The 25,678-nt window shown below is 42.7% G+C and overlaps 2 protein-coding genes across 13 annotated transcripts in view; one reads left to right on the top strand and one right to left on the bottom strand.

Moving 5' to 3' along the window:
* SENP1 (SUMO specific peptidase 1) overlaps positions 1-13,215 on the bottom strand; it is a 62,184-nt gene extending 48,969 nt beyond the window's left edge. Inside the window, exons 1-4 of one of the 3 annotated variants that reach the window (XM_019038625.4) lie at positions 13,129-13,215; positions 8,577-8,624; positions 5,092-5,222; positions 3,436-3,520 (exon numbers count right to left, since the gene is read on the bottom strand). In XM_019038625.4, coding sequence (XP_018894170.2) covers positions 3,436-3,520; positions 5,092-5,222; positions 8,577-8,580 — 220 coding nt within the window. In that variant the 5' untranslated portion in view covers positions 8,581-8,624; positions 13,129-13,215. The other 2 variants (XM_019038627.4, XM_063694030.1) reach the window with 2 other exon arrangements.
* Positions 12,419-25,678, top strand: part of PFKM (phosphofructokinase, muscle) — a 39,458-nt gene continuing 26,198 nt past the window's right edge. Inside the window, exons 1-3 of one of the 10 annotated variants that reach the window (XM_019038622.4) lie at positions 13,216-13,282; positions 14,441-14,531; positions 15,146-15,268. In XM_019038622.4, coding sequence (XP_018894167.3) covers positions 14,450-14,531; positions 15,146-15,268 — 205 coding nt within the window. In that variant the 5' untranslated portion in view covers positions 13,216-13,282; positions 14,441-14,449. Of the gene's footprint in view, positions 12,521-12,985; positions 13,417-14,440; positions 14,532-14,689; positions 14,706-15,145; positions 15,269-25,011; positions 25,245-25,678 lie in introns of those variants that run through there. The other 9 variants (XM_004053035.5, XM_019038621.4, XM_063694028.1 and 6 more) reach the window with 9 other exon arrangements.

The following is a 25,678-nucleotide window of genomic DNA, read 5'->3' as shown; positions in this document are numbered from 1 at the left end:
TAGGAGAAAAAAAGCTCTATATACCAATGCTTTTAAGTCATGTTATTAACAATAGCTGAAAATGGTAAGGGTAAATGTGCACCTAAACCATAGGGAAAATAATGAAGCAAATGAAGGCACACACCCATTATCCCAAATCAAATGCTTGAGTCCAGTTCTATATCCAAATTTTAAATTTTTGGAATTTTAGAAAGATAACCTGATATATTAGGTAACACTTTCAAGTATAATCTGTAAGAGCACTCTGTAATCAAACATGTTATCTGCAGCAAAATGTGAAAATACTCATTTTTACAGAGATTTTAAAAAAGAAAAAAATATAAACAGCTTCATGTCAGTTCAAGTAGGTTTTGCCAAGGAATGAATTCAGGTCAGGTTTTTTTTTTTTTTTTTGGAAATGTTGTCTCACTGTGTCGCCCAGGATGGAGTGCAGTGGCGCGATCTCCGCTCACTGCAACCTCCACCTCCTGGGTTCAAGCGATTCTTCTGCCTCAGCTTCCCAAGTAGCTGGGATTACAGGTGTCCTCCAACACACCCAGCTAATTTTTGTGTTTTTAGTAGAGACAGGGTTTTACCATGTTGGCCAGGCTGGTCTCGAATGCCTGACCTCCGGTGATCCACCCGCCTTGGCCTCCCAAAGTGTTGAGATTACAGGCCTGAGCCATCGCACCCAGCCTCAGGTCAGGTTTTGAAGCCAAATGAGATGTGAAAAAAAATGTTGGTTTTCAGAGGTTTTTGGATTTTGGAATTGCACATAAGGGATTGTGGATGTGCGTATCAATTCCATGAATTAGAAATGAGCAGAAAATGATAAAAAAAAAAAAAAGAACATGTCGACACATGAAAAACTATAACTATTAGCCTGGACAACATGGCGAAACTCCGTCTCTACCAAAAAATGCAAAAATTAGCTAGGCATGCTGGCATGCACCGGTAGTCCCAGCTACTCAGGGGGTTGAGGTGGGAGGATCACAGCCAGAAGGTGCAGATTGCAGTGAGCTGTCATTGTGCCACTGCACTCCAGCCTGGGCAACAGAGTGAGACCCTGTCTCAAAACAAATTAAAATAAAAATACTGAGTTAAAAAAGATTACATGTGTCAAATCATGCAACGTGTATGAGGTATGTACACACAGATAATCAGAAGAGATCACAGAGACTTGAGTTCAATAAGAGTTGAATGAGATGGGGTGCAGTGGCTCACACCTGTAATCTCAGCACCTTGGGAGGCCTAGGCAGAAGAATCACTTGAGCCCAGGAGTTTGAGACCAGTCTGTGCAATACAGCAAGACCCTCATCTCTATAAATAATTTTTCAAAACATTAGCCAGGCATGGTGGCATGTACCTGTAGTCCCAACTACTCGGGAGACTGAAGCAGGAGAATCGCATGAGCCTAGGAGGTCAAGGTTGCAGTGAGCCATGAACATGTCACCACACTCCAACCTGGGTGACAGAGTGAAACTCTGTCTCAAAAAAAAATTAAAAATAGGCCGGGCACAGTGGCTCATGCCTATAATCCCAGCACTCTGGGAGGCCGAGGCAGGTGAATCACCTAAGGTCAGGAGTTCGAGAACAACCTGGCCAACATGGCGAAACCCCATCTCTACTAAAAGTTCAAAAATTAGCCAGGCATGGTGGCAGGCACCTGTAATCCTAGCTACTCGGGACGCTGAGGCAGGGGAATTGCTTGAACCCAGGAGGCGGAGGTTGCAGTGAGTCAAGATCGCGCCATTACACTCTAGCCTGGGTGACAGAGCGAGACTCCATCTCAAAAAATAATAATAATAGTAATTAAAAATAAATTAGAAATAAAACATTAGAATTGGGTTATGAGAAGGGAACTTTGAGTAGAATTTTCTATATAACTGTTTATTATTAAGTAATTGTTTTTAACTTAAAGCAGAGATTCTATCCAATGGTAAATTGGCATATGAAATTATAAGCAAATATGTTGATTTGCTGAGTTCAAATGGAAATACTGATGATCTAATTTCATTAACCATTCAACTGTTCCTCCACCATTAATATTGACCTATCAAACCAGATTTCAGACTCTGTTCATCAAAAAGCCTTCTCAATAATAATGGTAGTAGAGTTACGTTTTGAGAAAATTGATTGATTTTTCTATACAAATTATGCACATACTATGGAAGTCCAGTGCCCAGGGCAGATAAAGTATCACCCACCTAAATCACATTTAAATATAGTATGAATCTAAAAGAGCATCCTACTAATGTCTTTTTAGGGAGATCTCATCTTGCTGACAAAGAATCCTAAGGAAGCCAAATAACAAGAATAATTATTATCTGCATTCCATATTTATCATCCCAATTTATCCTTATAAAAATCCAGCCAGGTGCAGTGGCTTACACCTGTAATCCCAGCACTTTGGGAGGGGAAGCCAGGTGGATCACTTGAGGTTAAGAGTTCGGACCAGCCTGGCCAACATGGTGAAACCCCGTCTCTACTAAAATTACAAAATTTAGCTGGGCGTGGTGGTGGGTGTCTGCAATCCCAGCTACTAGGGAGGTTAAGGCAGGAGAATTGCTTGAACCTAGGAGGCAGAGGTTGCAGTAAGCTGAGATCACACCACTGCACTTCAGCCTGGGCAACACAGGGAGACTCCGTGTCAAAAAAAAAAAAAAAAAAAATTCCTGTTGAGGCAGTTTCAATGGTATAACTGGTATTCCCATATTGTGGTAAGGCAAGGAGACTGAAGCATGAGGAGTAAAAAGACCTGGGAAGACTACTGTAATCTTCCTGAGTCCTACAGCCAAGAGGCTAACCAACAAAACTCTTAGTTTCTCAAGGCAGGGGCAGAAGACCCTTGGAAGTCCAAACCCTAGTAAGAGGGCAGATGATAGATAAGTCAGGCAGGTCACAGGATAAGAACAGCCTAGAGAATGCTGACTTCTGTCATGGATCACAAGTTAAATAGAAAAGCCCTTGAATATGCAAGCATATGGCTGTGGCAGGTGCTAGACAGAAACATGTAGTTAACATTTCCTGCCCTGAAAGAAGGACAAGCTCAGGAAGAAATAAATTTTCAGGTTTCATGGTTTCAAGCAGAACAGAAATAAACTTGCTCTGTGATTTAAATTAATGCAAAACAAACACCCTTTACACACATCACATACACATATTCCCAAAAAAAGGTCAAAAACAAAGTTGTATTGCTTTTTACAATGGCATAATGGACAGTTAGATTCTCAAAACACTTTCCCACTAGAAAACCAGTATTTGGATGAGACAAAATCAGTAAAGTATCATAGCAACCACATACACAGGAAAAGCCATTCAAATGATGTTTTAGTGAAGAAAATACCATCTTGTTTTTGACAATGTTTTTACTTTTGGAGATGATAAACATAAACGATATGCTATCAAGAAATCCAAAAGGTATAAAGTCCCTTGACTCCAAGTAATGTGTCATACCTGAGTAATAGCTTGGATTATAAGCTGCACTTCTTGTGGAACATGTAAAAGATCGGTCCAAATGTCCTTGCCTGGAAGATAAAATCTAAACAAAGCAGAAGATTTTTCTTAAGTCACATTTTTTTTTTTTTGAGACAAAGTCTCACTCTTGTTGCCCAGGCTGGAGTACACCGGCACAATCTCTGCTCACTGCAACCTCCGCCTCCTGAGTTCAAGTGATTCTCCTGCCTCAGCCTCCTGAGTAGCTGGGATTACAGGCACGCGCCATCATACCTGGCTAATTTTTGTATTTTTAGTAGAGACGGGGTTTCACCATGTTGGCCAGGCTGGTCTTGAACTCCTGATCTCAGGTGATCCGCCCACCTCGACCTCCCAAAATGCTGGGATTACAGGCGTGAGCCACCGAACCTGGCCATGTCACTTTTTTAACAATAAAATAAAAACATATACTAGGAAAAATATATAATTAAACAAGACTATAAGCCAGGTGCTGTGGCTCATGCCTATAATCTCAGCACTTTGCAAAGCCGAGGCAGAAGGATCACTTGAACCCAGGACTTCAAGACTAGCAATGGACAACATGGAGAGACCCCGTCTCTAAATAAAGACTATAGCAGAACTAAGACTATTTCAGAACTCAATATAATTATATTTATATATTATACGTATTAATACTACATACTAATAAGAAAGGAAAACACATAGACAATCTAATGAAATAATTCAGGCTTCAAGGAAAAAAACAGGCAAAATATTTGTTATACAACTTAATTCAAAGAATGTTCACTAGAAGGTAAACATGTATTTAGTACATCCTGTCTGAAAGCCATTTATAACACATATTAAAAAGGCTGAGAAAAATCAATCTGGTTTTGGTTCTTTTGATAACTTTACAGAGATAGTTCTTAATCAGAGGTGGTGCTGTACCCTGAGTACATATCTGGAAATGTGTGGATATATATTAACTATTAAAATGATTATGGGGGGAGGTGGATGTTACAGGAATTTAGTGCCTAGGGCTCATGGATGCTAAACATCCTACTATAATTAGGAAAGATTCACACATCAAAGAATGATCTCATCCAAATTACTAATGGCTTTCCTATTGAAAAAGACTGCTTTATTAATAGTGCTCCCCACACTTTCATGTGCATATAAATCAAATGAGGATGTTTTTAAAATATAAATTCTGATTCAGTGATATGAGGTAAAGCCTGAGAGTCTGCATTTCTATCAAGCTCCCAAGTAATGTTGATGCTGCTGGTCCCGAACTAGACCTTGAGAAATCAGGCATTATAGCACAGACATCTTAGAGCTGCTGTATATTTTCACATTTCTCCCCCATTTAATGCTCAGCAATTTTAGGTGCTAGTTTAAAAGAACACTGATCTGCATATAAGTAATTTTAAAATTCAGAGGAACAATGAGTTTTCTAAAACGTACTGTTCTCAAAGAACTCATACATAGCCTATTTTGTCTTAACGTCCTTGTCTTAATTTTAATATATAGAGCAGAATTCCAAACACTAAAATTACTGATTCTAAAAAGTTTATAGCTATGCTTGTATTTTTGAGTGTGGCATTTAAACTACATAAGATGAAAACTTATGATGAGCCCAAATAATTAATTAATTAAAGGAAGAAAATTGCTCCTAACCTGCTGGTCAGAAAGTGAAAGCTGGTCCTCTGGAAAACCTGTTTGTGGCAGGAGGTGGGTTTTGAATACGGAGTTGTGGTTCACTAAAGTCACTTCTCCAGCATCCATCCTCATCCTATCAGCAATATCATCTGGGGAGACAGTCTGGATTAGTTCAAGTCACATAATTCTTCAATAACGTTTTTCCTATGAACCAATCTTTTCACCTAATAAAAACAATTCCCACCCAGGCATGGTGTCTCACGCCTGTAATCCCAGCACTCTGAGAGGCTGAGGCAGGAGGATTTTTTTGAGGCCAAAAGTTCAAGACCTATCTAGGCAACATAGTAAGACCCTGTCTCTACAAAAAAATTTAAAAATTAGCCAGCAGGTCAGGTGTGGTGGCTCACACCTGTAATCCCAGCATTTTGGGAGGTCGAGGCAGGTGGATCACGGGGTCAGGAGTTCGAGACCAGCCTGGCCAATATGGTGAAACCCCGTCTCTACCAGAAATACAAAAATTAGCCAGGCATGGTGGCGGGTACCTGTAATCCCAGCTACTCGGGAGGCTGAGGCAGGAGAACTGCTTGACCCTGGGAGGCAGAGGTTGCAGTGGGCCAAGATCGTGCCATTGCACTCCAGCCTGGGCAACAAGAGCAAAACTCCATCTCAAAAAAAAAAAAAAAAAAAAAAAAAGTTAGCCAGCCAATGTGGCACGTGTCTGTAGCCTCAACCACTTGGGAAGCTGAGGCAGGAGGACTGTCTTGAGCCCATGAGTTCAAATTTACAGTGAGCTATCATCACACCACTGCACTCCAGCCTGGGGGACAGAGGGAGACCCTATGTCTAACAATAATAATAAAAGAAGACAAAAAAGAACTTGAAGAACAACTCTGCAATAAAATAAAATCCCTCTTTCATAGCTAACCAATGGCAAAAATCTCATATCGTCATTGTCAGAAGAGGTCCATGTGCAGAAATTGGCTCATTTGGAATTAATTGAGGCCATCTACCAAACAGTTCAAAACTTGTACACATATAAAAACAGCTTAATTTAAAGCTTTAAAAATAACGAGACCAGGCAAGGTGGCTCACACCTGTAATACTAGCACTTTGGGAGGCTGAGGCAGACGAATGGCTTGAGCCCAGGAGTTCGAGACCAGCCCGGGAAATATGGCAAAATCTCGTCTCTATTAAAAAACAAAACAAAACAAAACATTAGCCAGACATGGTGGTGCATGCCTGTAGTCCCAGCTACTCAGGAGGCCGAGCTGGAAGGATACTCTGAGCCCGGGGAGGTCAAGGCTGCAGTGAGCCATGACAGAGTCACTGCACTCCAGCCTGGGCGACAGAGTGAGACCCTGTCTCAGAAAACAACAACAACAACAAAGAAAAACACAAACAAAAAACAAAAATGCTCCCAAAATAAACTTTTTAAATATTTTAACTACAGAAAAAATTTTAAATATAAAAAAATTGTGGGAAAAAATTCACCATTCAGTAACACACACTGTTAACACTGGTTCATTTCCTGTTTTAACACAAAGAAGTGCTTTAAGAAGTAATCCACCTGCCAGGTGTGGTGGCTCACACCTGTAATCCCAGCACTTTGGGAGGCTGAGGTGGGCGGATCACTTACTTGAGGCCGGGAGTTTGAGACCAGCCTGGCTAACATGGCAAAACCCCATCTCTACTAAAAATACACCAGGCATAGTGGCACATGCCTGTAATCCTAGCTACTTGGGAGGCTGAAGCATGAGAATCGCTTGAACCCAAGGCAGAGGATGGAGTGAGCCAAGATAACACCACTGCACTCCAGCCTAGGCAAGAGAGTGAGACTCTGTCTCTAATAATAATAATAATCTGCCTGAACATTTTTTTAAAAGCATAATTTTATTCATATTGCTCTTAACAGGTATCAGCTCAATAACTATAATATTATGGCAGAATTTTACTTCAGAACCATTTTTGATACCTTTGTTACTATAGAAGAGCTAGAATAGAAGCAATAAACGTAACAGAATTCAATGACTTACACTGCTATCAGCAATGAGAGAAAATGGAAACAAATGAACAGGGAAGGAGAAGGCAGACTAAGGAAAAGGAAAACACAGAATAGAGAGAAAGCTAATGTGAATGTAAAAGGAACATACGGGATGTTATAAGACCTAAGTGTATAGATTTTTCAACTTATTCCTAAATTAGCTACTAGTCCTGACCTTATATTGATCCCCTTAACAGACATAAAGTACTATAAATGAAATAGTGAAAAATGTCCTAACCACAATTCTCAGTAACACTAGCTAAATGAAATAGAATATTTACATTAATCAAATTATTTATCATTTAGAAGTAGTATAACATAGTACTAAGGAACAAGAACTCTTGGCTGGGTGCAGTGGCTCACCCCTGTAATCTCAGCACTGTGGGAGGCCAAGGCAGGCGGATCACGTGAGGTCAGGAGTTCAAGACCAGCCTGGCCAACATGGCGAAACCCCATCTCTACCGAAAATACAAAAATTAGCCGGATGTGGTGGCGCACGCATGTTTGTAATCCCAGCTACTTGGGAGGCTGAGACGGGGATTGCTTGAACCCAGAAGGCAGAGGTTGCAGTGAGCTGAGATCATACCACTACACTCCAGCCTGGGTGACAGAGCGAGACTCCGTCTCAAAAGAAAAAAGAGAAAAAAAAAAAAAAGAACGAGAACTCTAGAAAACTCTAGAACCAGAGTGCCTAGGTTTAAATCCCGGCTCTGCCAGTTATAGTACATGACTCTAAGTGAGCTTCTTAACTTCTGTGTCTCAGTTTCCTTGTGATATAATAGGGATAACAACAGTAACCTACTTGGTAGGTACTATTAGGAACTCTTGTTAAGATGGTTATAAGGATTAAATGAACCAATATATTTTAAATACTTAGAACAGGGTCTAGTACACAGTAAATGTTTGCTAGGGTATACTTGACTTTTTCAATACAATCAATGAGATAATACTCCTAAATGAGCATATAAACAATGTTCTAACCAAAAGATAATTATGTGGGCTGGGCACGGTGGCTCATGCCTGTAATCCCAGCACTTTGAGAGGCTGAGGTGGGCGGATCACCTGAGGTCAGGGGTTTGAGACCAGCCTGGCCAACATGGCGAAACCCCGTCTCTACTAAAAATACGAAAATCAGCCGGACGTGGTGGCACATGCCTGTAATCCCAGCTACCTGGGAGGCTGAGGCAGGAGAATTGCTTGAACCCAGGAGACAGAGGTTGCAGTGAGCTGAGATTGTGCTACTGCACTCCAGCTGGGTGACAGAGCAAGACTACGTTTCAAAAATAGCAATAATAATAATTTTGTTTGGTATATAGTATTACATAATTAGGATTAAAATTTCTCTTAAAATTATTATTAAGCACAAAGATACAAATACTGAAAATGTTAGGAAAACCCATTCTTTCACTACAGCTTAACCAACGAAAGTAGCTAAAAGGATTCAACAACTAGTTAGTCTTACCCATTTCAAGTCTTTTCACATCACTGACTTTAGCAAAGATACAAAGTCCTATAAAAGAAGACACAAAACAGAAAAATTACATACTGAAACACCTACTTCACTTAATTTTAGAAGGTGCAGCCACTAGAAGTGACATTTGTTTGTGTTCTTAGTGGAGAAAAATCTAAGGTGGTAAAGAGTTGACTTGATGGGAAAAGAGTAAAAACTAAAACTAGCTTGAGGTACTTCCAAACATTTCTGCAACCTGTACTACATTAAACAGCAATTACAGACTACGCACAGAATCATAGAATATTAAAGCAAGAAGCAAATTGGGAGCGCCAACCCTTAAGAGACTGAGTGGTTTGCATAAAGTCATAATGTTAGCAACTACACCGAAATTATAACCTAGAAATTCTTCCCAATCCATTGTTCTATTACCTCATGCTAAATCACTTCATAAACAAGTGACAGATTTTGTGATGGTCCTATTAAGACTTTTCTTCCATGTCTTACTCAGTAGCCTGATACTCTAATGACAATCAAGAACTACTCTGGAGTAATACAAAGTACTTCCCCCAACATCATCAATCAAACTGCTACAAACCAAAGCCCCTTTGCCTATATAAAAATTACTGTCTCCTCTGATGTATCCACTTTTTCCACAAAATAAAGATGTTAAAAACCAAACTGCTGGCCGGGTGCAGTGGCTCACGCCTGTAATCCCAACACTTTGGGAGGCCGAGGAGGGCAGATCACTTGGCCGAGGAGGTCAAGAGTTGGAGGCCAGCCTGGCCAACATGGTGAAAACCCATCTCTACTAAAAATACAACAATTAGCCAGGTGTGGTGGTACGTGCCTGTAATTCCAGCTACTCAGGAGGCTGAGACAGAAGAATTGCTTGAACCCAGGAAGCAGAGGTTGCAGTAAGCCGAGATCATGCCACTGCACTCCAGCCTGGGCGACAGAGCAAGACTCTGTCTCAAAAAAAAAAAAAAAAAACCAAACACAAAAACACAACCAAACTGCTTGGAACTAGGTTAATAAACATATCCTCGGCACATATGGTCTTGGCAGATTTCCAAGAGGAGGAGGCTAATAGGGATGGTAATAGTCACACCTATATATATTTATAATCTTATAACCATATTTTTAAAAAATATTAAGCACTTCATCAACCACATAGCAATACTAGGGCTTCAATGTATTCATGAGGCTGGATGATGATAACAGGCATTCTTTGTGGTCACAATAATGAAAGTCACACTAAGAAAGGCAGCTTAAAGTTTTCTTGGCGTACGAGACCACGCCACTGCACTCCAGCCTGGGCGATAGGGCGAGACTCCGTCTCAAAAAAAAAAAAAAAAAAGTTTTCTTGGCATAGCTATAGACTAAGCAGAGTAATTATCTGATTACCTAGTCTTGCCAGGAAGGATCCCTAAAGAATTTAAGCCTTAGATTTATGCTTCAAATATATTTCCAAATGCTCAACTTAAAAGGCTTCTTTACTAAAAATTCTTCAGGTTATTCTTTCCCCTTCTTTCTTCTTTAATAGAGTAGACTCCCTTGGGTTCCAGATTAAGGGGGAAAAAATCTTATCAACTAATACATTAGCAACACTTTTTTGACATTTTAAAGTTGCTTCATAATTGTCATTACTAGCCTTTTTAAAATTATTATTAAGAAGAATGCCAACTTAAAAGCTTGGTGCCCAACAGAATAATCCCATGTCAATTTCCTTGCATTTTGTTGAGATAGATGTGAAGAGAAAAGGAAGCTAGAAATTCAAAGAATTTTACCGATTATATCCAGAAAGGTTAAGTGACTTGCCTGAAATCACACAGATGGGGCAAAAAGAAGACAAGAATCCATGTATCCTGACTCCAGGGCAAATGCACATTTCAAACATTATACAACTTCAAATCCTTTAACACAACCTCAAAGATTAATACACACTGGCAATTTAAAAGTAATCCCTCACTAACCCTGGGGAATCCACACTGATTTATAATTTTAAATAATTAAAACCCCACATTTATATTTTAATACAAATACATTCAGCTACTTCAGTATGCTTATGGTACATTCTTTTAGCCACTTGCAGTTACATTGGGAGAAGGAATATTTTACCCCAAGATTCTCCATGAAAATGTTGGATCTGGAACCTCTGATGCCACCAAATTCATGCAACTGTAAAAATGTTTTCTTTTTAAAAAAATGATTCTAATAATTCATTTCCTAGTATACACTGGTCATGTAATTTACTGAAAGAACATAAGCTGTTACAGACATTCAGATGAAGTCAGGTTAGTAGTGGAACACAAGATAATGGGAAACCTGAAAGAACAAAAAAGATCACAGTCTTGACAACTGCGGTGAAACACTTATAACCTTACATATATGCAAAGAGGGGATTATGAAAGACAATGTCTAGGGCTGCAAGGAAGTTACTAGAAAATATATATTGAGGCTGGGCACGGTGGCTCACACCTGTAATCCCAGAATTTTGGGAGGCCGAGGTGGGCGGATCACGAGGTCAGCAGTTCAAGACCGGCCTGGCTAACATGGTGAAACCCTGTCTCTACGAAAAATACAAAAATTAGCCAGGTGTGGTGGCAGGCACCTATAATCCCAGCTACTCAGGAGGCTGAGGCAGGAGAATCGCTTGAACCCGGGAGGCGGAGGTTGCAGTGAGACAAGACCAAGCCATTGCACTCCAGCCTGGGTGACAGAGAGAGACTCTGTCTAAAAAAAGAAGAAAAAAAACCATATATATATAGAGAGAGACAGAGGGAGAGGGGGAGGGAGAGAGAGAGAGAGAGAGAGAGAGAGAAAGGGAGAGACGCAATGTTAGCTTTATCCAGGACCAAGATGTGGTTAGAACAATTTATGATATAAGAAGGGTGTGAAAGCAATCATGTGAAATCACCCTTTTCCAAGTTCTGAAAAACAATTATGTGTACAATAGTTTGTACTATATTGTCATGTGTTTGTGGTTAGTTCTTCCCCTCTATTTTTACATGTAATCTCTCCCAATCAGACTCTAACACCTTAAATACCTTAACACTCTAACGCCGTAAACCCTAAGTATTCAAATTCTTTCATACACATTCATTCACTGTGCACCGACTACGTGCATTAAGAAAGGGTCCCTGCCACTGAGCAGCTCACTGTCTAGTAGGGAAAGCCAGATCCATAAACAGGTACCGCAAGACAGTAGAGCTGGTACAACTGATAGAAAATGTAGAAGTTGGGAAGAAAAGGACAAGAGTTCCAAAGCCGCAATGCAAGTCAACAACTGCATTCCCTTAGCCAGAAGTAGCAGAACCTGTTTTTGTACCCATCCACTCCCTCTAGATAACTCATTAGATGAGTGACATGAAGACCATCTTTGCAGTTGGGATAATTAATTGAAGTCAGTTAAAAATGAATAAGCCTTCCTAAAAGGGACTAGAGAGGAAAAATAAAGGGTGGTAGAGTGTAAACTGGAAGTAGGTTAAGGGATCATGCTTATAGAGATGCTTAAAGTTGCGCTTTAACTGTAATTTCAAAGTCAGGGTAATCTGTATTTCAACATGAGTCCTTAACACAAATTATTTTTATGAAGAATAAAGATTTAGGAGATGATGTGATCTAATCCATCCAGAACAACCAATTATAACAAAGACCCTCAGTCAAATAGTTGGTAGTAGATAAAAGGCTTTATATGAATATTACAAGAATCACCACCACTCCAAATATAATAAGTGTACCAAATATGAAGTAAAATGACTTTAACAAGGCTGACTTGAAAGTGATAAAGAAGCAAGTTACTGCCAACCAGATAGTGGAAATACTGCACAGGCACCGATAAACAGAAATCACCAAGCTCAAGGAAAGAGAAACGAAGCATATATCCAGAGATCACGTTAGGGTACACCAAGAAAGAGACGGTTCAAGGGAATTACCAGGAGGCGATGAGCCAGGTAAGCAAATTGTGGCAGTTAAGGGGATTTTCATAACCTGAGCAGGAGGGTCCAGACGTTTCTTTCTGATGGTGGCACTAGCGATATCACATCTCAGGGAGATACCACAGAGTAGGAGAGTTGGAGAAATGTTTACGTGAGACGCAGAAGTAGTCAAGAAATATCACTCGGGTCTCAAGGAAGGCGGGAGATGAAGCCGGTACCACAGAAAGCCGAGCTTCCCGGTGAAAACAGCTCTCCCCAGAGAAGACCCTGCTCTGGCGGGAAAGCCCCGGAATCGCAACCGGCCTTTCCCCAAGTACGGCTGGGCGCTGGGATGGGGCCTGCTGTAACGGCAGGGAGACGGTCTCTCCGCGGCCCAGGAGAGAGAGACTAGAAGGAACGGCCTCAGGTAGCCTAACGGCCACCGGCGGCCACAGCGCGGCCACCGGACAGCAGGGGGGAGGGGAGGTGGTCCCAGGGGGCGGGGCAGAGGAAAAGGCGCCGGCCCCACAGTACTCCCCGCTTCCGCCCAGTCCAGCCCGGGGCGGCGGACCGGGTCCGACACAGTCTCCTGGACCAGGCTCCCTCCATCCTCACCCCTCCCCCAGCTTCCCGCCGCCACTCACCGAACCGGAACCGGCTGCCATGCGAAGGGGTTTCCGGCCGGGCGCGGAACGCAAAACCCGGGAACCGCCGCGAACCGGAACCGCCTTCACAGCACCGGAAGAGTCTCTAGGTGGCTGCAGAGGAGGGGGCTGGGGCAGGAGGTCAAAGAACAGAGTTAAGGACCAGTGGGGCGCCTGCGCGGTGTGGCGAGGCCCGAGAAGCGAAGCGAGCATTTAAGACTAGTCGTAATTTCTCAGTACCCTTTTCAGTCTGGGCTTTTTCGCTTTCTCGTACTCGGAATACTGTTAGTGAGCCCTTCTTCCTATGCTTTTCTCTGTTCCCTCTGCTCCCTTACCCGCCGCCTTCTGGTTCCGCACGGCGAGTTTTGCTTGCGTTCCAGTTTCCATGGCAGCTTTTCGCGGTGGCCCTAAGTCTGCGGAAACCTGTGGCTTCCCCCGACAGATAGGGACCTGAGATCTAAATCGATCTCAGGCTATCTCGTGTTTTATTGAGAATCACAGAACGTTAGTGCTTGTAGAGGTTATTGGAGATACTTTAGTCTTACCAGGTTCAGAGAAGTGAAGTGATTTCCCAAAGGTTTTAAGTGCACGGCCCATCTAGGACTAGGAAACAAGTTTCTTAACTTGCAGTCCTGTACTCTGCACTCACTCATACAAACAAACAAACAAAAAAGCAACTTGAGGACGGATTAGGCTAGACTCTGGCAAGATGTAGAACCTTCCAGAACTCTGGAGGAATTTGAAACAGGCAGAGTTGTGAGGAAAGCTTTTGGGAGCCCACTAGAGATCTGCTTTTCTGGGTAGAGATAGAGAAGGACCCAGGAATCACCTGTGACCTTTGAAGGGCTTTGTTGTTCCTGGGACACATTGATTAACCTGGAATCTGCCATACTTTCTAAGAGAACATAATGGGAAGAAATATGTTTGTTCATTCAGGCTTTTTGTCAAGCACCTCAGCTTGGCAGGCCTCTGGACCCAGGCCCTGTAGAAGTCTTAGAGAAATGCCCCCTTAATAGGTCCTTTACACCCAGATCACAGCCACAGGCACAGTCTGAGCTCAGACTTGAAGAAGGGCAGTTTCTGGAGGCCCCCAGCCTTTCTGATACTCTCAGCAGCTTGCTGAGTTCAGGGGATCCTCCCCTGTCAAATACATCAAAGTAGATTGTTTGTATTGCCTCATGTGCTGTTACTTTTATATTATATTGTCAAGTCCTAAGGCCAAGTAGTCATGAGTGTAGCTGGTCCATGTCAGTCACTGACATCTTATTTCACAGCTCTGTTCGTTTGGATTAAACTCTGTCTCTATTTCTAGGAGGCAGCCATGCATAAAGACGAGTTTCATCTGAAATTTTTCATGTGTGTGGTTCAATCTCGCCAGTTAGTCAGGACTCCTCAGAGAACAGGTACCCTTGTCTCCTGATCATACTCCAGTGACAGAGAATGGGTTCTCTCACAAGAAGCCTAAATACAGGATGCGAGGCTTTCTAGTGTAAATACGGATTTTAGGGGTCAACTGACCTTGTTTATCACATTCTCACTTTGATAAAATATTGATCACTGAGTCGTGTATTTTCCAGGTAAGATTTTGACCTGGTTTGTTGTGATAGATGCCAGGGAGATAAGGAGGACTTGAGAGTTGAGGGGGGAACAAAATTTATCCCATCAGCTGGTCATTATTGTGTTGTTATGTGAATTACTTCGACCAGTCTGGGCTCATCTGTGGGAATCTTTATTGTCATTATGACTGACACTCCAAAACTATCAGATAAATCAAGCCCTAAGGAAAAATGGCCTCATCCACCCCACCTCAAAGTATCTAGTTATATGTTCTGCTTTTCCCCCATGTATGTCAAGGGAATAGAATCTTTTTGAGGTACATCGCGTCTCTAATTTTTCACTGGATTTTTGGAAAGAAAGCCCTGGACAGCTCAGAGTCATAGGGAAAATGAAAGGGAGTAAGGAACACTCCCTTCCCTGAATCCCACCTTGAGGGTGACCTAAAGCTATTGTTTCTCAGCTGGGGAAGCTTCTACTTCCAGCATGCTCATACCAAAGCCACCACCAAAGACAGACATCTTGAAGAGTCTAGATACTATGGATGATCCAGACACCGTGGGAAGCATACCTGTTTTCAAAACTGGTGAGGCATGTGGGTCAACGGTGAGAAATGTTCAAAGGAATATGGGAAAGTGAAAGTTGTATGCATAGTATTATAAATCAGGGTAGACCTACTAAAGCTGAAATATAAGTTAAGACCCAAGGGGGAAAGTCTGTGTGTGTGTGAAACAGAGAGAGAGAGAGAAAGAGAAAGAGGGATGGGGAGGGAAAGGGAGAAGGGAGAGAGGTGGGGATGGATCATCTGGGAAATTGTAGGGAAACGGACACTTCTCTCTATGCAGAATAACTTAATTTGGTCAATATTAAATCAATTGGCTCATAACTGTAAACTACTAATCTGGTTTATCCTATTGTCAACATCCTTGATATATAAATATGTGAAACTTAAGAAAGTTGACTAAATGACTTATTATTTTACAAAATGATTCTAAATATTGTAAAAAATTTTCATCTTAGGAAACCATTTAATAATAGATTTCTCATGTATTTTTAAATGTTCAATTCACAGGCAATTTATATGAAGCTTCAGAAACACATCTATGTATTTCGTCTTAACTTAAATACATCTATATTGGAGTCAATTCACTGGAAACCTTTATTGAGTTCCCGCTATTTGCCCAATAATATACTAGAAATGATAGACTATAAAACATATGTATAAGAGATATCCTTGCCATTGCCCCAATAGCTTACACTTTGGAAATGCCTTAGCGATTATTTACTCCAACTGTCTTATATTTTCAGAAGGAACTCAGGACTAAAAGGTTTTCCTCAGAAAGTTAATAATTTCATTAAAGTAACAACTCCTAGCACTTATGAAATATATATATCAGTATTTAGCCATATTTTTGAGCACTCACTATTTGAAATCATTGGGCTAGACTCTGTAGGAAATGCGAAAATGAAATAGACACTTTCCCTGTTCCCTAGGAGCTTATGATTAAGGAGGGGAGATAATATGGAACAATGTGTAAGTTAAGAACTTAATAATTTTGGTTCAAAATGTTGAATTGGTTCAAAATAAGATGCCATAGAAATGTAGGGTTCAAGATAACTTTGGTTCAAAATAAGATGCCATAGAGATGTAGGGAAGAGAACAGCCAGCTGACTGCTCAGAGCCAGCTTTTCTTTTCCTTCCTTCCTTCCTCCCTCCCTCCCTCCCTTCCTTCTTTCTTCCTTCCTTCCTTTTTCTTTTCTTTCCTTTTTTCTTTTCTTCTTTTTGCAACTGTTTGTGGTCTACATCCCTTTAATCAGACTTCCTTTGCCCCTGCATAGAAAGCAGCAAGAAATAAACCCAGCTGATGGTTTTTTCCTATTGTTTATTGAATTTGTACAGATTATTTCTTATTTGCCCTCATCTTTCCTGCTTTTTTCATTCTCCTTTTGCTCTGGTGTACCTAAAACTCACCTCAGACTCCCTTTGCTGTGATGACTCATTTGGACCTGCTTCTGTGGTTTGAACTCAGCATTGTCTCATGGACAAAATTCTGATGTTCAACTTCTGCCTTTAAATCCTGGGGTCTGTGTGGCTCAGGTGAGTGGCCACTCTTAACCCTTTCAGCTTTCCTACTAGAGAAAGGAAATCTAATATTTTCCCAACACCAATAAGGCCTCCATTCCTCCTCTTCTGCCTGCCTCCCTGCTTCCTTCCTCATCCTTTCCTCTTCCCTTCCTCCTTCCCTCCTACTCTTCCTCCTTCTTTGACTTCCTTCCAAGAGAATTTGTTGAGCACATACTATGTCAAGTACTGTACTTGGCACTGGGAATAAAGTAGTAAACAAAACAGGTACATTGTCTGCTCTCATGAAGTTTATAGTCTTGTGGGACTAAGACAGTAATCACACAATCACACACATGGTTATATAACTAGAATGGTGTTAGTGCAGTGAAGGAAAATGACTCCATGTAATCAGAGGATAAAACAGGGGATGTAATATGGCCTGAGAAGTCAGAAAAACCTTTTTCAGGAAGGCCTGAGGGATGAGTATGCATTAGGCAGGCAAAGAGAGAAGAGCTTTCCAGAAAAGGGGACAATAGGCTGTGAAACGGGAAAGAGCAGAATGGGCCAATGTGACTTGATGATGGGAGGAATAGCGGGAGAGTGAACAGTACAGGTGGTGTAAGAGCCAGATTGTGCAGTGCCTTCTAGGTCTTATGGACACTTTTGAGCTCTGGGAAATCACTGAAGAATGATAGGATCATACTGCGTTTTAAAACATCTTTCTGGCTCCTGGGTGGAGGATGGATTGGAGAGGTACGAGGGTAGTTATCTGCTCTAATGAGATGGATGCCACTGCCTTGCTCCATTTCTCACCTCTAGGCAATGCATCACTATAGGGCGCCAGTGAAATGGTGAGGAACTCATGTCGTCAAACAACAGAGATGAGCACAGAGCTACTGGTGCCCAAACATAAAAAACCCCTGGCCTGATGTCTTTCTGCTTCTGCCAGCCCAAGAAATTCACAGGGACTCCCTCCAGGGTGTTCTGCTTCTTGTTCTAAGTGCAGTTGTATATGGAGATTCTGTGCTCTAGTCCTTAAGAAAAATGGAATATATTTCTTTCTTGTCTCTTACCTGGCAGGGAAGCAGCTGCTGTTTTTTCCAACATCTTGCCTATCAGTATAAGCAGCTCTGCCTGTACTATAATGAGGCAGGCTGTGTGTGTGTGTGGCCCATAGAGGATCAGCTCCTGGCATAAGAAAGCCACTTGATCCTACACTGGGGCATAGCAAGGGTGTGAGTCACCTAGGCTGTACACTTTACCCCTATGTCCTGACCCCTAGGCTTTTCAAAAAAAGGTGGTTAGCATTTCAAGATCGGTAAGAGTGTGGGACAACTACTTCCAGGACAAAAGCTCAGGGGTAGCAGGCACCTTTGTGGTCCGGGCTCTGATCCAGCAGATCCAACTGCCCACTAGACATAAAGCCTCTCCTGTGTATAAAGACTTAGATGATGGGCAACCTGCCTAGGTAACTAGTGACTCTCAAGACTACATCTAGTGACCTGAAAATGTGGGAAGCATTCCAAAGGAGTGGTGCTTCACCCATTTGCTCCTTGTGTCACAGCTTCTCCCTGGAAGATAAGACCTTTCTATCATATTTTTCGCTTCATCTAGGCCATCTATCACCAGCATTGCCCATGCCCCCTGCTGCCCTTCTGATCCTCTGTACCTTCCTTTGGAAGTAAAGCAGCCTTGAGAAGAGTTTTTATTAAAGTGGCATTAATGATGGAGGACCTTTGCATAGTGAGGAAACCTTTCTGCCTATATAACAGCACGGTGGTGCAGGATATGGAAGGCATATTTAGAGTCAGTATAAATATTGATGTGTAGTCCCTTTGCAAGAGTGAGGGCTCAAGTTAATACAATGAGTTCAGCTTGCTGAGAGGTAGTGGAGCTGAGTGGGGTAAGGGTGATTAGGTTTTAATGGGAGGGTAAGGGGTGCATGATCAGTCGCCAAGGAGGGAGTAGAGGCATCCTATACTTGTGGTTTAAGGTGGGGAGATACAAGAAGAGGATATGAAGGAGACTTTGAACTGGGAAAAAAGGCAGCAATGAGGTGTGGCTGTAGCCCAGGAATAGTCAGGGAAGCAGGTAATTTAGTTAAAATGCCTTGACCTAACAAGGGAACTGGGCAGGTGGGGATAACTAAAAAGGAGTGCTTAAAAGAGTATTGTCCAAGTTGGCACGAGAGTTGGGGAGTTTTAAGGGGTCTAGAAGCCTGGCTGTCAATACCCACAACGGTTATGGAGGCAAGGGAAGCCGGCCTTTGAAAAGAAGGCAATGTGGAGTGGGTAGCCTCCGTATTGATTAAGAAGGGGACGGACTTACCCTCCACTGTAAGAGTTACCTAAAGCATCTGTGATGGTCCAGGAGGCTTCCGAGGCGATTGGGCAGCGTCAGTCTTCAGCCGCTAAGCTGAGAAGATCTGGGAAGGAGTCAGTCAGAGAGCCTTGGGCCAGAGTTCCAGGGGATCTGGGAGTGGCCGCCGGGTGAGTTGGACAGTCCAATTTCCAGTGGGGTCCCGCACAGATGGGACATGGCTTAGGAGGAATCCCGGGCTGCAGGGATTCGTTGGCCCAGTGGCCAGATTTCCGACACTTGAAGCAAGATCCTGGGGGAGGCGGTCCTGGAGGAACACCTGGCCGCTGTGGTTCAGGCATTGTGAAGTTCTTGTGTGCTGGAGATGTGGCTGGGGTTTCTCTCACAGTGGAGGCAAGTCATTGCAACTCAGAAATACGTTGCCTCTACTCTATTATTGTACACCTTGAAGGCAAGGTTAATTGAGTCCTGTTGTGGGGTTTGAGGACCGGAATCTAATTTTTGAAGATTTTTCTAATGTCAGGAGCTGACTGGGTGGTAAAATGCTTATTAAGAATGAGGTGGCCTTCTGGCCCCTCTGGGTCTAGGGTGGTAAAGCGTCTAAGGGTTGCTGCTAAGCCGGCCATGAACTGGGCTGGGTTCTTTACCTTGGGTAGTTTCTTTAAGTTTGTCATAATTAACAGCTTTGTAAGCTGCCTTTTTAAGCCCTTCAACTTGGCAGGAAACCATGTAGTCTCGCCTAGCTATATCTGGGGAATCAGCCGGATAGTTCCATTGGGGATCGCCTCAGGGAACTGCTCTAATGCCTTCCTGGAGGTGTGGTTCATGAAGCCAGCAGTTATCAGCATGCGATTGGGCTAGAGAAAAAACTTTCCCATTCATCTGGGGAGAGGCTAGAAGTTAGGATAACATTTAGGTCACTCCAGGTTAAATTGTAGGACAGAGCTCGATATCAGAATTCCTGTATATATTTAGTGGGGTCTGATGAGAAAGAGCCTAAATGCTGGCTGATTCGGGAAAGGTCTGATAGAGAGAAAGGCACATGTACCCTGACTATGCCTTCAGCTCCAGCCACCTCTCTAAGAGGAAATTGTTGGGCAGGTGGGGGAGAGCTAGTCCTAGAATGAAACTGTAAACCAGACCGGGTGTGGGGAGGGGAGGTAATAGAAGGGTTATAGGGTTGGGGAGCAAAGGCTGAAGAAGAGTTGGAGCCTGATTCAGCCTGGTGGGGAGCAACCTGAGGAGGAGCAGTCTGGGGAGGAAGTGAGAGGTCAGATGGGTCAGTAGAAAAGGAAGATTCAGAAGACTCAGCAACGCTTGGGGTTGGGACTGAAGGGACAGGCCAGAGGGAAAGAAGGAGGATTTGGGACGAGTTGCATTGGGAACACAGACTAGGGAGGGAACAAAGTGTGAAAAATGCCTGGATGTAAGGCACCTCAGACCATTTGCCCATTTTTTCGACAAAAATTGTCTAGGTCTTGTAGGATGGAGAAATCAAAAGTGCCGTTTTCTGGCCATTTAGAACCATTGTCGAGTTTGTATTGGTGCAAAGCGGTGTTGCAGAAGAAAATGAGATGCCTAGATTTTAGGTCAGGTGAGAGTTGAAGAGGTTTTAAGTTCTTGAGAACACAGGCTAAGGCAGAAGAAGGAGGAATGGAGGGTGGAAGGTTGCCTATAGTGAAGGAGGCAGGTTTAAAGAGAAGAGTAGAGTCATGGAGAAGGGGGGTGGGGAGCAGCTCTGGGCTGCAATGTGGGTGAGCAGCCAAAGCAGGCATCCCGGCAATTGACTTGCCACCAAGGGAACACGGGTGAATGATCAAGGCAGGCGTCCCTGCGGAGATCAGACACCAATGGAACATGGGTGAATAATCAGAGAGGCATCCCCACAATGATTAAACACCAAGGGAAGGCTGCTAACCCAGGTCTTCGGCACCAAATGTTTCACGTGTCCATGTGAAGAGATCACCAAACAGGCTTTGTGTGAGCAACGAGGCTGTTTATTTCACCTAGGTGCAGGTGGGCTGAGTCCGAAAAAGGAGTCTGCAAAGGGTGGTGGATTATCATTAGTTCTTATAGGTTTTAGGATAGGCGGTGGAGTTAAGAGCAATGTTTTGAGGGAAGGGGGTGGATCTCACAAAGTACATTCTCAAGGGTGGGGAGAATTACAAAGAACCTTCTTAAAAGTGGGGGAGATTACAAAGTACATTGATCAGTTAAGGTAGGGCAGAAACAAATCACAATGGTGGAATGTCGTCAGTTAAGGCTATTTTCACTTTTCTACAAAAGTTGCTTCAGTTGCTTCAGGCCATCTGGATGTATATGTGCAGGTCACTGGGGATATGATGGCTTAGCTTGGGCTCAGAGGCCTGACAGCCTGACCGACTTGTGCACATGTTCTCAGGATCTCCTGAGGGCTGTATCACAGGCCATTGGTCACTCATATTTGGCTCAGAATAAATATCTTCAAATATTTTACAAATTTTGACACTTTTTGTCATATTTATATGACACATTTTATTTATCCATTCTTTAGTTGATGGACTTTGGGCTCTTTCCACATTTTGCCAACATTGTGAATAATGTTGCTATGAACATTGGTATACAGATTTTGTGTGTACATATGTTTTCATTTTTCGTAGGTATATACCTAGGAGTGGAATTGCTAATTAATATGATAACTCTATGTTTAACATTTTGAGGAACTGCCAAATTCCCACTGCAGCTGCACCACTTTACATTCCTACCAGCAATGCAGAAGGGTTCCAATTTGTTCACATCCACTGTAATACTTTTCTTTCTTTTTCCTTTCCCCCCTTCCCTCCCTTCCTTCCTTCCTTCCTCTCTCTCTCCCTCACTCCCTGCCTCCTTCCTTTCTTCCTCTCCCTCTCTCCTTCCCTCCTTCCTTCTTTTCTCCTTCCTTCCTTCCTTCCCTCCCCCTCTCCCTCCTTTCTCTCTCTCCACCCCTCCCTCCCTCCTTCCTTCCATCTTCCTTCCTTTGTTTTTTTCTTTTTTGATAATAGCCATCCTAGTGGATATGAAGTAGTATTTTCACTTCAAATGAAGCAGTTTTGATTTGCATTGCCCTAATGGCTATTGATGTTGAGCATCTTTTCTTGTACTTTTTAGCCATTATATATCATCTTTAGAGAACTGTCTATTCAAGCCTTTGCTCATTTTTAAATTTTTTATGTTTGAGACAGGATCTCACTCTGTCACCCAGGGTGGAGTGCAGTGGCGCAATCTCGGCTCACTGCAAGCTCTGCCTCCCAGGCTCAAGTCATTCTTGTGCCTCAACCTCCCAAGTAGCTGGGACTACAGGCATGCGCCACCACACCTGGCTAATTTTTTGTATTTTTGTAGAGACGGGGTTTCACCATGTTGCCCAGTCTGGTCTTAAATTCCGGAGCTCAAACAATCCACCTGCCTTGGCCTCCCAAAGTGCTGGGATTACAGGTGTGAGCCATTGTGCCTGGCCAGTTTTCCCTATTTATTAACATCTTGCATTAGTGTGGTACACTTGTGATAATTGATAACCCAATATTTATACATTATTATTAGCTAAGTTCCATAGTTTACATTAGGGTTTACTCTTTGGATTGCATAGTTCTATGAATTTGACAAATGCATAATGTCATGACAAATGTATGTCATGTATCTGTTATAGCATCATACCGAATCATTTTAGTGCCCCTAAAATCCCCTGCGCTCCACCTATTAATCTCTCCTTCTCTATCCCAAGCCCCAGTAACAACTGATATTTTTATTGTCTCCATAGTTTTACCTTTTCCAGACTGTCATACAGTTGGAATCATACAGTATGCAGCCTTTTCACACTGGCCCGTTTCACTGTGTCTTTTTCTGGCTTGATCATTTCTTTTTATTGATGGAAAATATTCCATTGTATAGCTGTATCACAGTTTGTTTATTCACCTTTTGAGGGATATCTTGGTTGCCCCCAGCTTTTGGCAATTATGAATAAAGCTTTTATAAACATTCATGTGCAGGTTTTTTGTGCAGACATAATTTTCAGCTCATTCAGCTAAATACTTAGGAGTGCTATTGCTGGATCATGTGGTAAGACAATATTTAGCTTTGTAAAAAACCGTCAAACTGTCTTCTACAGTGACTGTACCATTGTGCATTCCCACCAGCAATTAATGAGAGTTCCAGTGGTTCCACATTCTCATTAGCATTTGGATTTTTGAATTTTAATCATTTAATCATTCTAATAGGTGTGTAGTGGTGTCTCACTGTTTTAATTTGCAGTTCGCTAATGACATATGATGTTGACATCTTTTCATGTTTATTTGCCACCTGTATATCTTCTTTGGTCAACTCTTTTGCCCATTTTTAAATTGAGGTATTTTCTTTTTATTGTCAGTGAAAAGAGTCAAACTGTAAAACATTTGAAGAGATTTATCCTGAGCCAAATACGAGTGACCAATAGCTCCCCCATGACACAGCCCTCAGGAGATCCTGAGAACATGTGTTCAAGATGGTCGGGCCACAAGTTGGTTTTATAAATTTTAGGGAGATATAAGGTATCAATGAATATATGTAAGATGTACATTCATTCAGTCCAGAAAGGCGGGATAACTGGAAGCAGGGAGGGGGGAGCGGAGCTTCCAGGTCATAGGTAGATTCAAAGATTTTCTGATTGGAAATTGGTGAAAAGAGTTAAGTTATTGTCCGAAGACTTAATAGAAAAGCAATCTGTGAGGACCAAGGTTTTATCAGGTGGACAAAGCTTCCAGGTAGCAGGTTTCAGAGAATAGATTGTAAATGTTTCTTATCAGACTTAAAGAGTCTGTTCTATCAGTAATTCCAAAAGGGAGGAGCATATAATGAAGTGTGTCTGGCTTCCCCTTTCCATCAACGTCTGAACTAGTTTTTCAGATTAACTTTGGAATACCCTTGACTGAGAGGAGGGGTCTATTCAGATGGTTGAGGGGCTTATAATTTTATTTTTGGTTTACATTCTTAATGAGTTGCAAATGAGTTCTTTATTTATTCTGGATGCCAGCCCCTTATCAGATACATGATTTGCAATTATTTTCTCCCATTCTGTGGGTTGTCTTTCCACTTTCTTGATGGTATAATTTGGAGAACAAATGCTTTTATTTTGTGTAGTCAAATGGGGTTTTATCTCCTAGTCACTTGCATTTGTATTGTTTGTGCCAGAATGTGCAGAGGTAGAGATAAAAGTAAGCAAGAGGAAGAGGGCAGTGGTAAAAGCAAGAGGAGAACCGACTGTGGAGACAATGAAGCAAAGGCATAGATGGAGCAAGGGAAGGTGAGACTTGAGTAATGGATGCACCTCTTGCTCTGGGAGCATCTGACCCTTTTTTCAGAGTGGATCCTGTTTGCTGTGAAGCCCAATTTATATGTTTGCTTCACTGCCAGAATCCCGCCCCCATCCCTCCCCACTGCAGGCTTGAGAAGTGGCCGTCACAGCCACGCCCTTCCCTCTTGACACTTTCATTCCAAATAGCTAGCTTTTCTGTACTTTCTCTGAGAAAGGTAATGTAAATGTAAAAGAAGTTTTTGAGGCTATTCTATAGAAGATGTCATAATTCAATGTTCCTCAAAGGCAGGGACTATATTTATTTTTTTAAACCTCTCAGCACCTAATGCAAAATCTAGCACACAGACTCCCAAGAAATGTTTGCTTAAAGACGGATAGAGGGCCACAGGGGCAGGTTTTATTAGCAGTTGCTGAAGATGTTGGAATGCAAGGTGTCTCAGGCAGTCTGGACTAGGAAAAAGTTCTGTGTTGAAAACAAGAGAAGCAACGAAATAATTTATTATTCCCATTAAATAAAGATGCTGATGGCTCTCGAGATAGATATGAGGACCCCAGGACTCTGGGGAGTGAAGGAACTAAGCCGCTGCCGTATCTGAGCTGAGTACTTAGAGGGAGGAGGAAGAGGAGGAGAAAGGCAAGCAGGAGGAGGCGGAGCCTTCTTGTCAGCATCTGTTAGTGGAGGTTGGGAAGCCTCTCCTCCTTCCCCCTCCCTCGTTGCCTCCACCTGGCTCCTCCCCATGTTCGTCCAGCACCCCTCCCCCCTTTCCCAAGGACAATCTGCAAGAAAGCAGCGGCGAAGGAGAGCTAAGACTAAAAGGCAAGAGGGGCCGTTGAGTGAAGAGCAAGGGGGAGAGCTGGGAGTGAGGTGGGAAGGTATGGGCCGGGAGCAGGCGGTAGGGAGAACTGAAAGGAGCAGAAAGGAAAAGAAGAGATACGGCATCCTAAGCTGGAGCCGAGAGGGGGATGGGCAGGGCAGTCGTGAAGGATCCTAGCCCCTTGGCCAGTCCCCTCCGCTTGCAGGCTCAGCTGCATTCCCCAGGAATCTGGGATGGGTGGGTGGGGCTCGGACGGGTTGCCCTTGGCTGCCTGACCCTACCCTGGCACTCACCCAATTCAAATCAGTGCGCCTATGATGCTGCTTCTCTGTTCCTCCCTGCCGCGTGCTTATATACGCACGTGATTTTAGAGATATGTTTTAATATCTGTCTGTTTTTGTCTACGTGCGTGTCATTGTGGGTCTGTAAGGGATGCTTATACATGAGTCTGCATGAATTTCTGTGTCCTGTGCCTCTATAACTGTCTTAGAG

Source organism: Gorilla gorilla, chromosome 10, assembly GCF_029281585.2.
Source record: "Gorilla gorilla gorilla isolate KB3781 chromosome 10, NHGRI_mGorGor1-v2.1_pri, whole genome shotgun sequence".
In the NCBI taxonomy this organism is placed as follows: Eukaryota; Metazoa; Chordata; class Mammalia; order Primates; family Hominidae; genus Gorilla; species Gorilla gorilla.
Note: the sequence above shows the minus strand (reverse complement) of the source record. Positions and strands in the feature narration are given on the sequence as shown.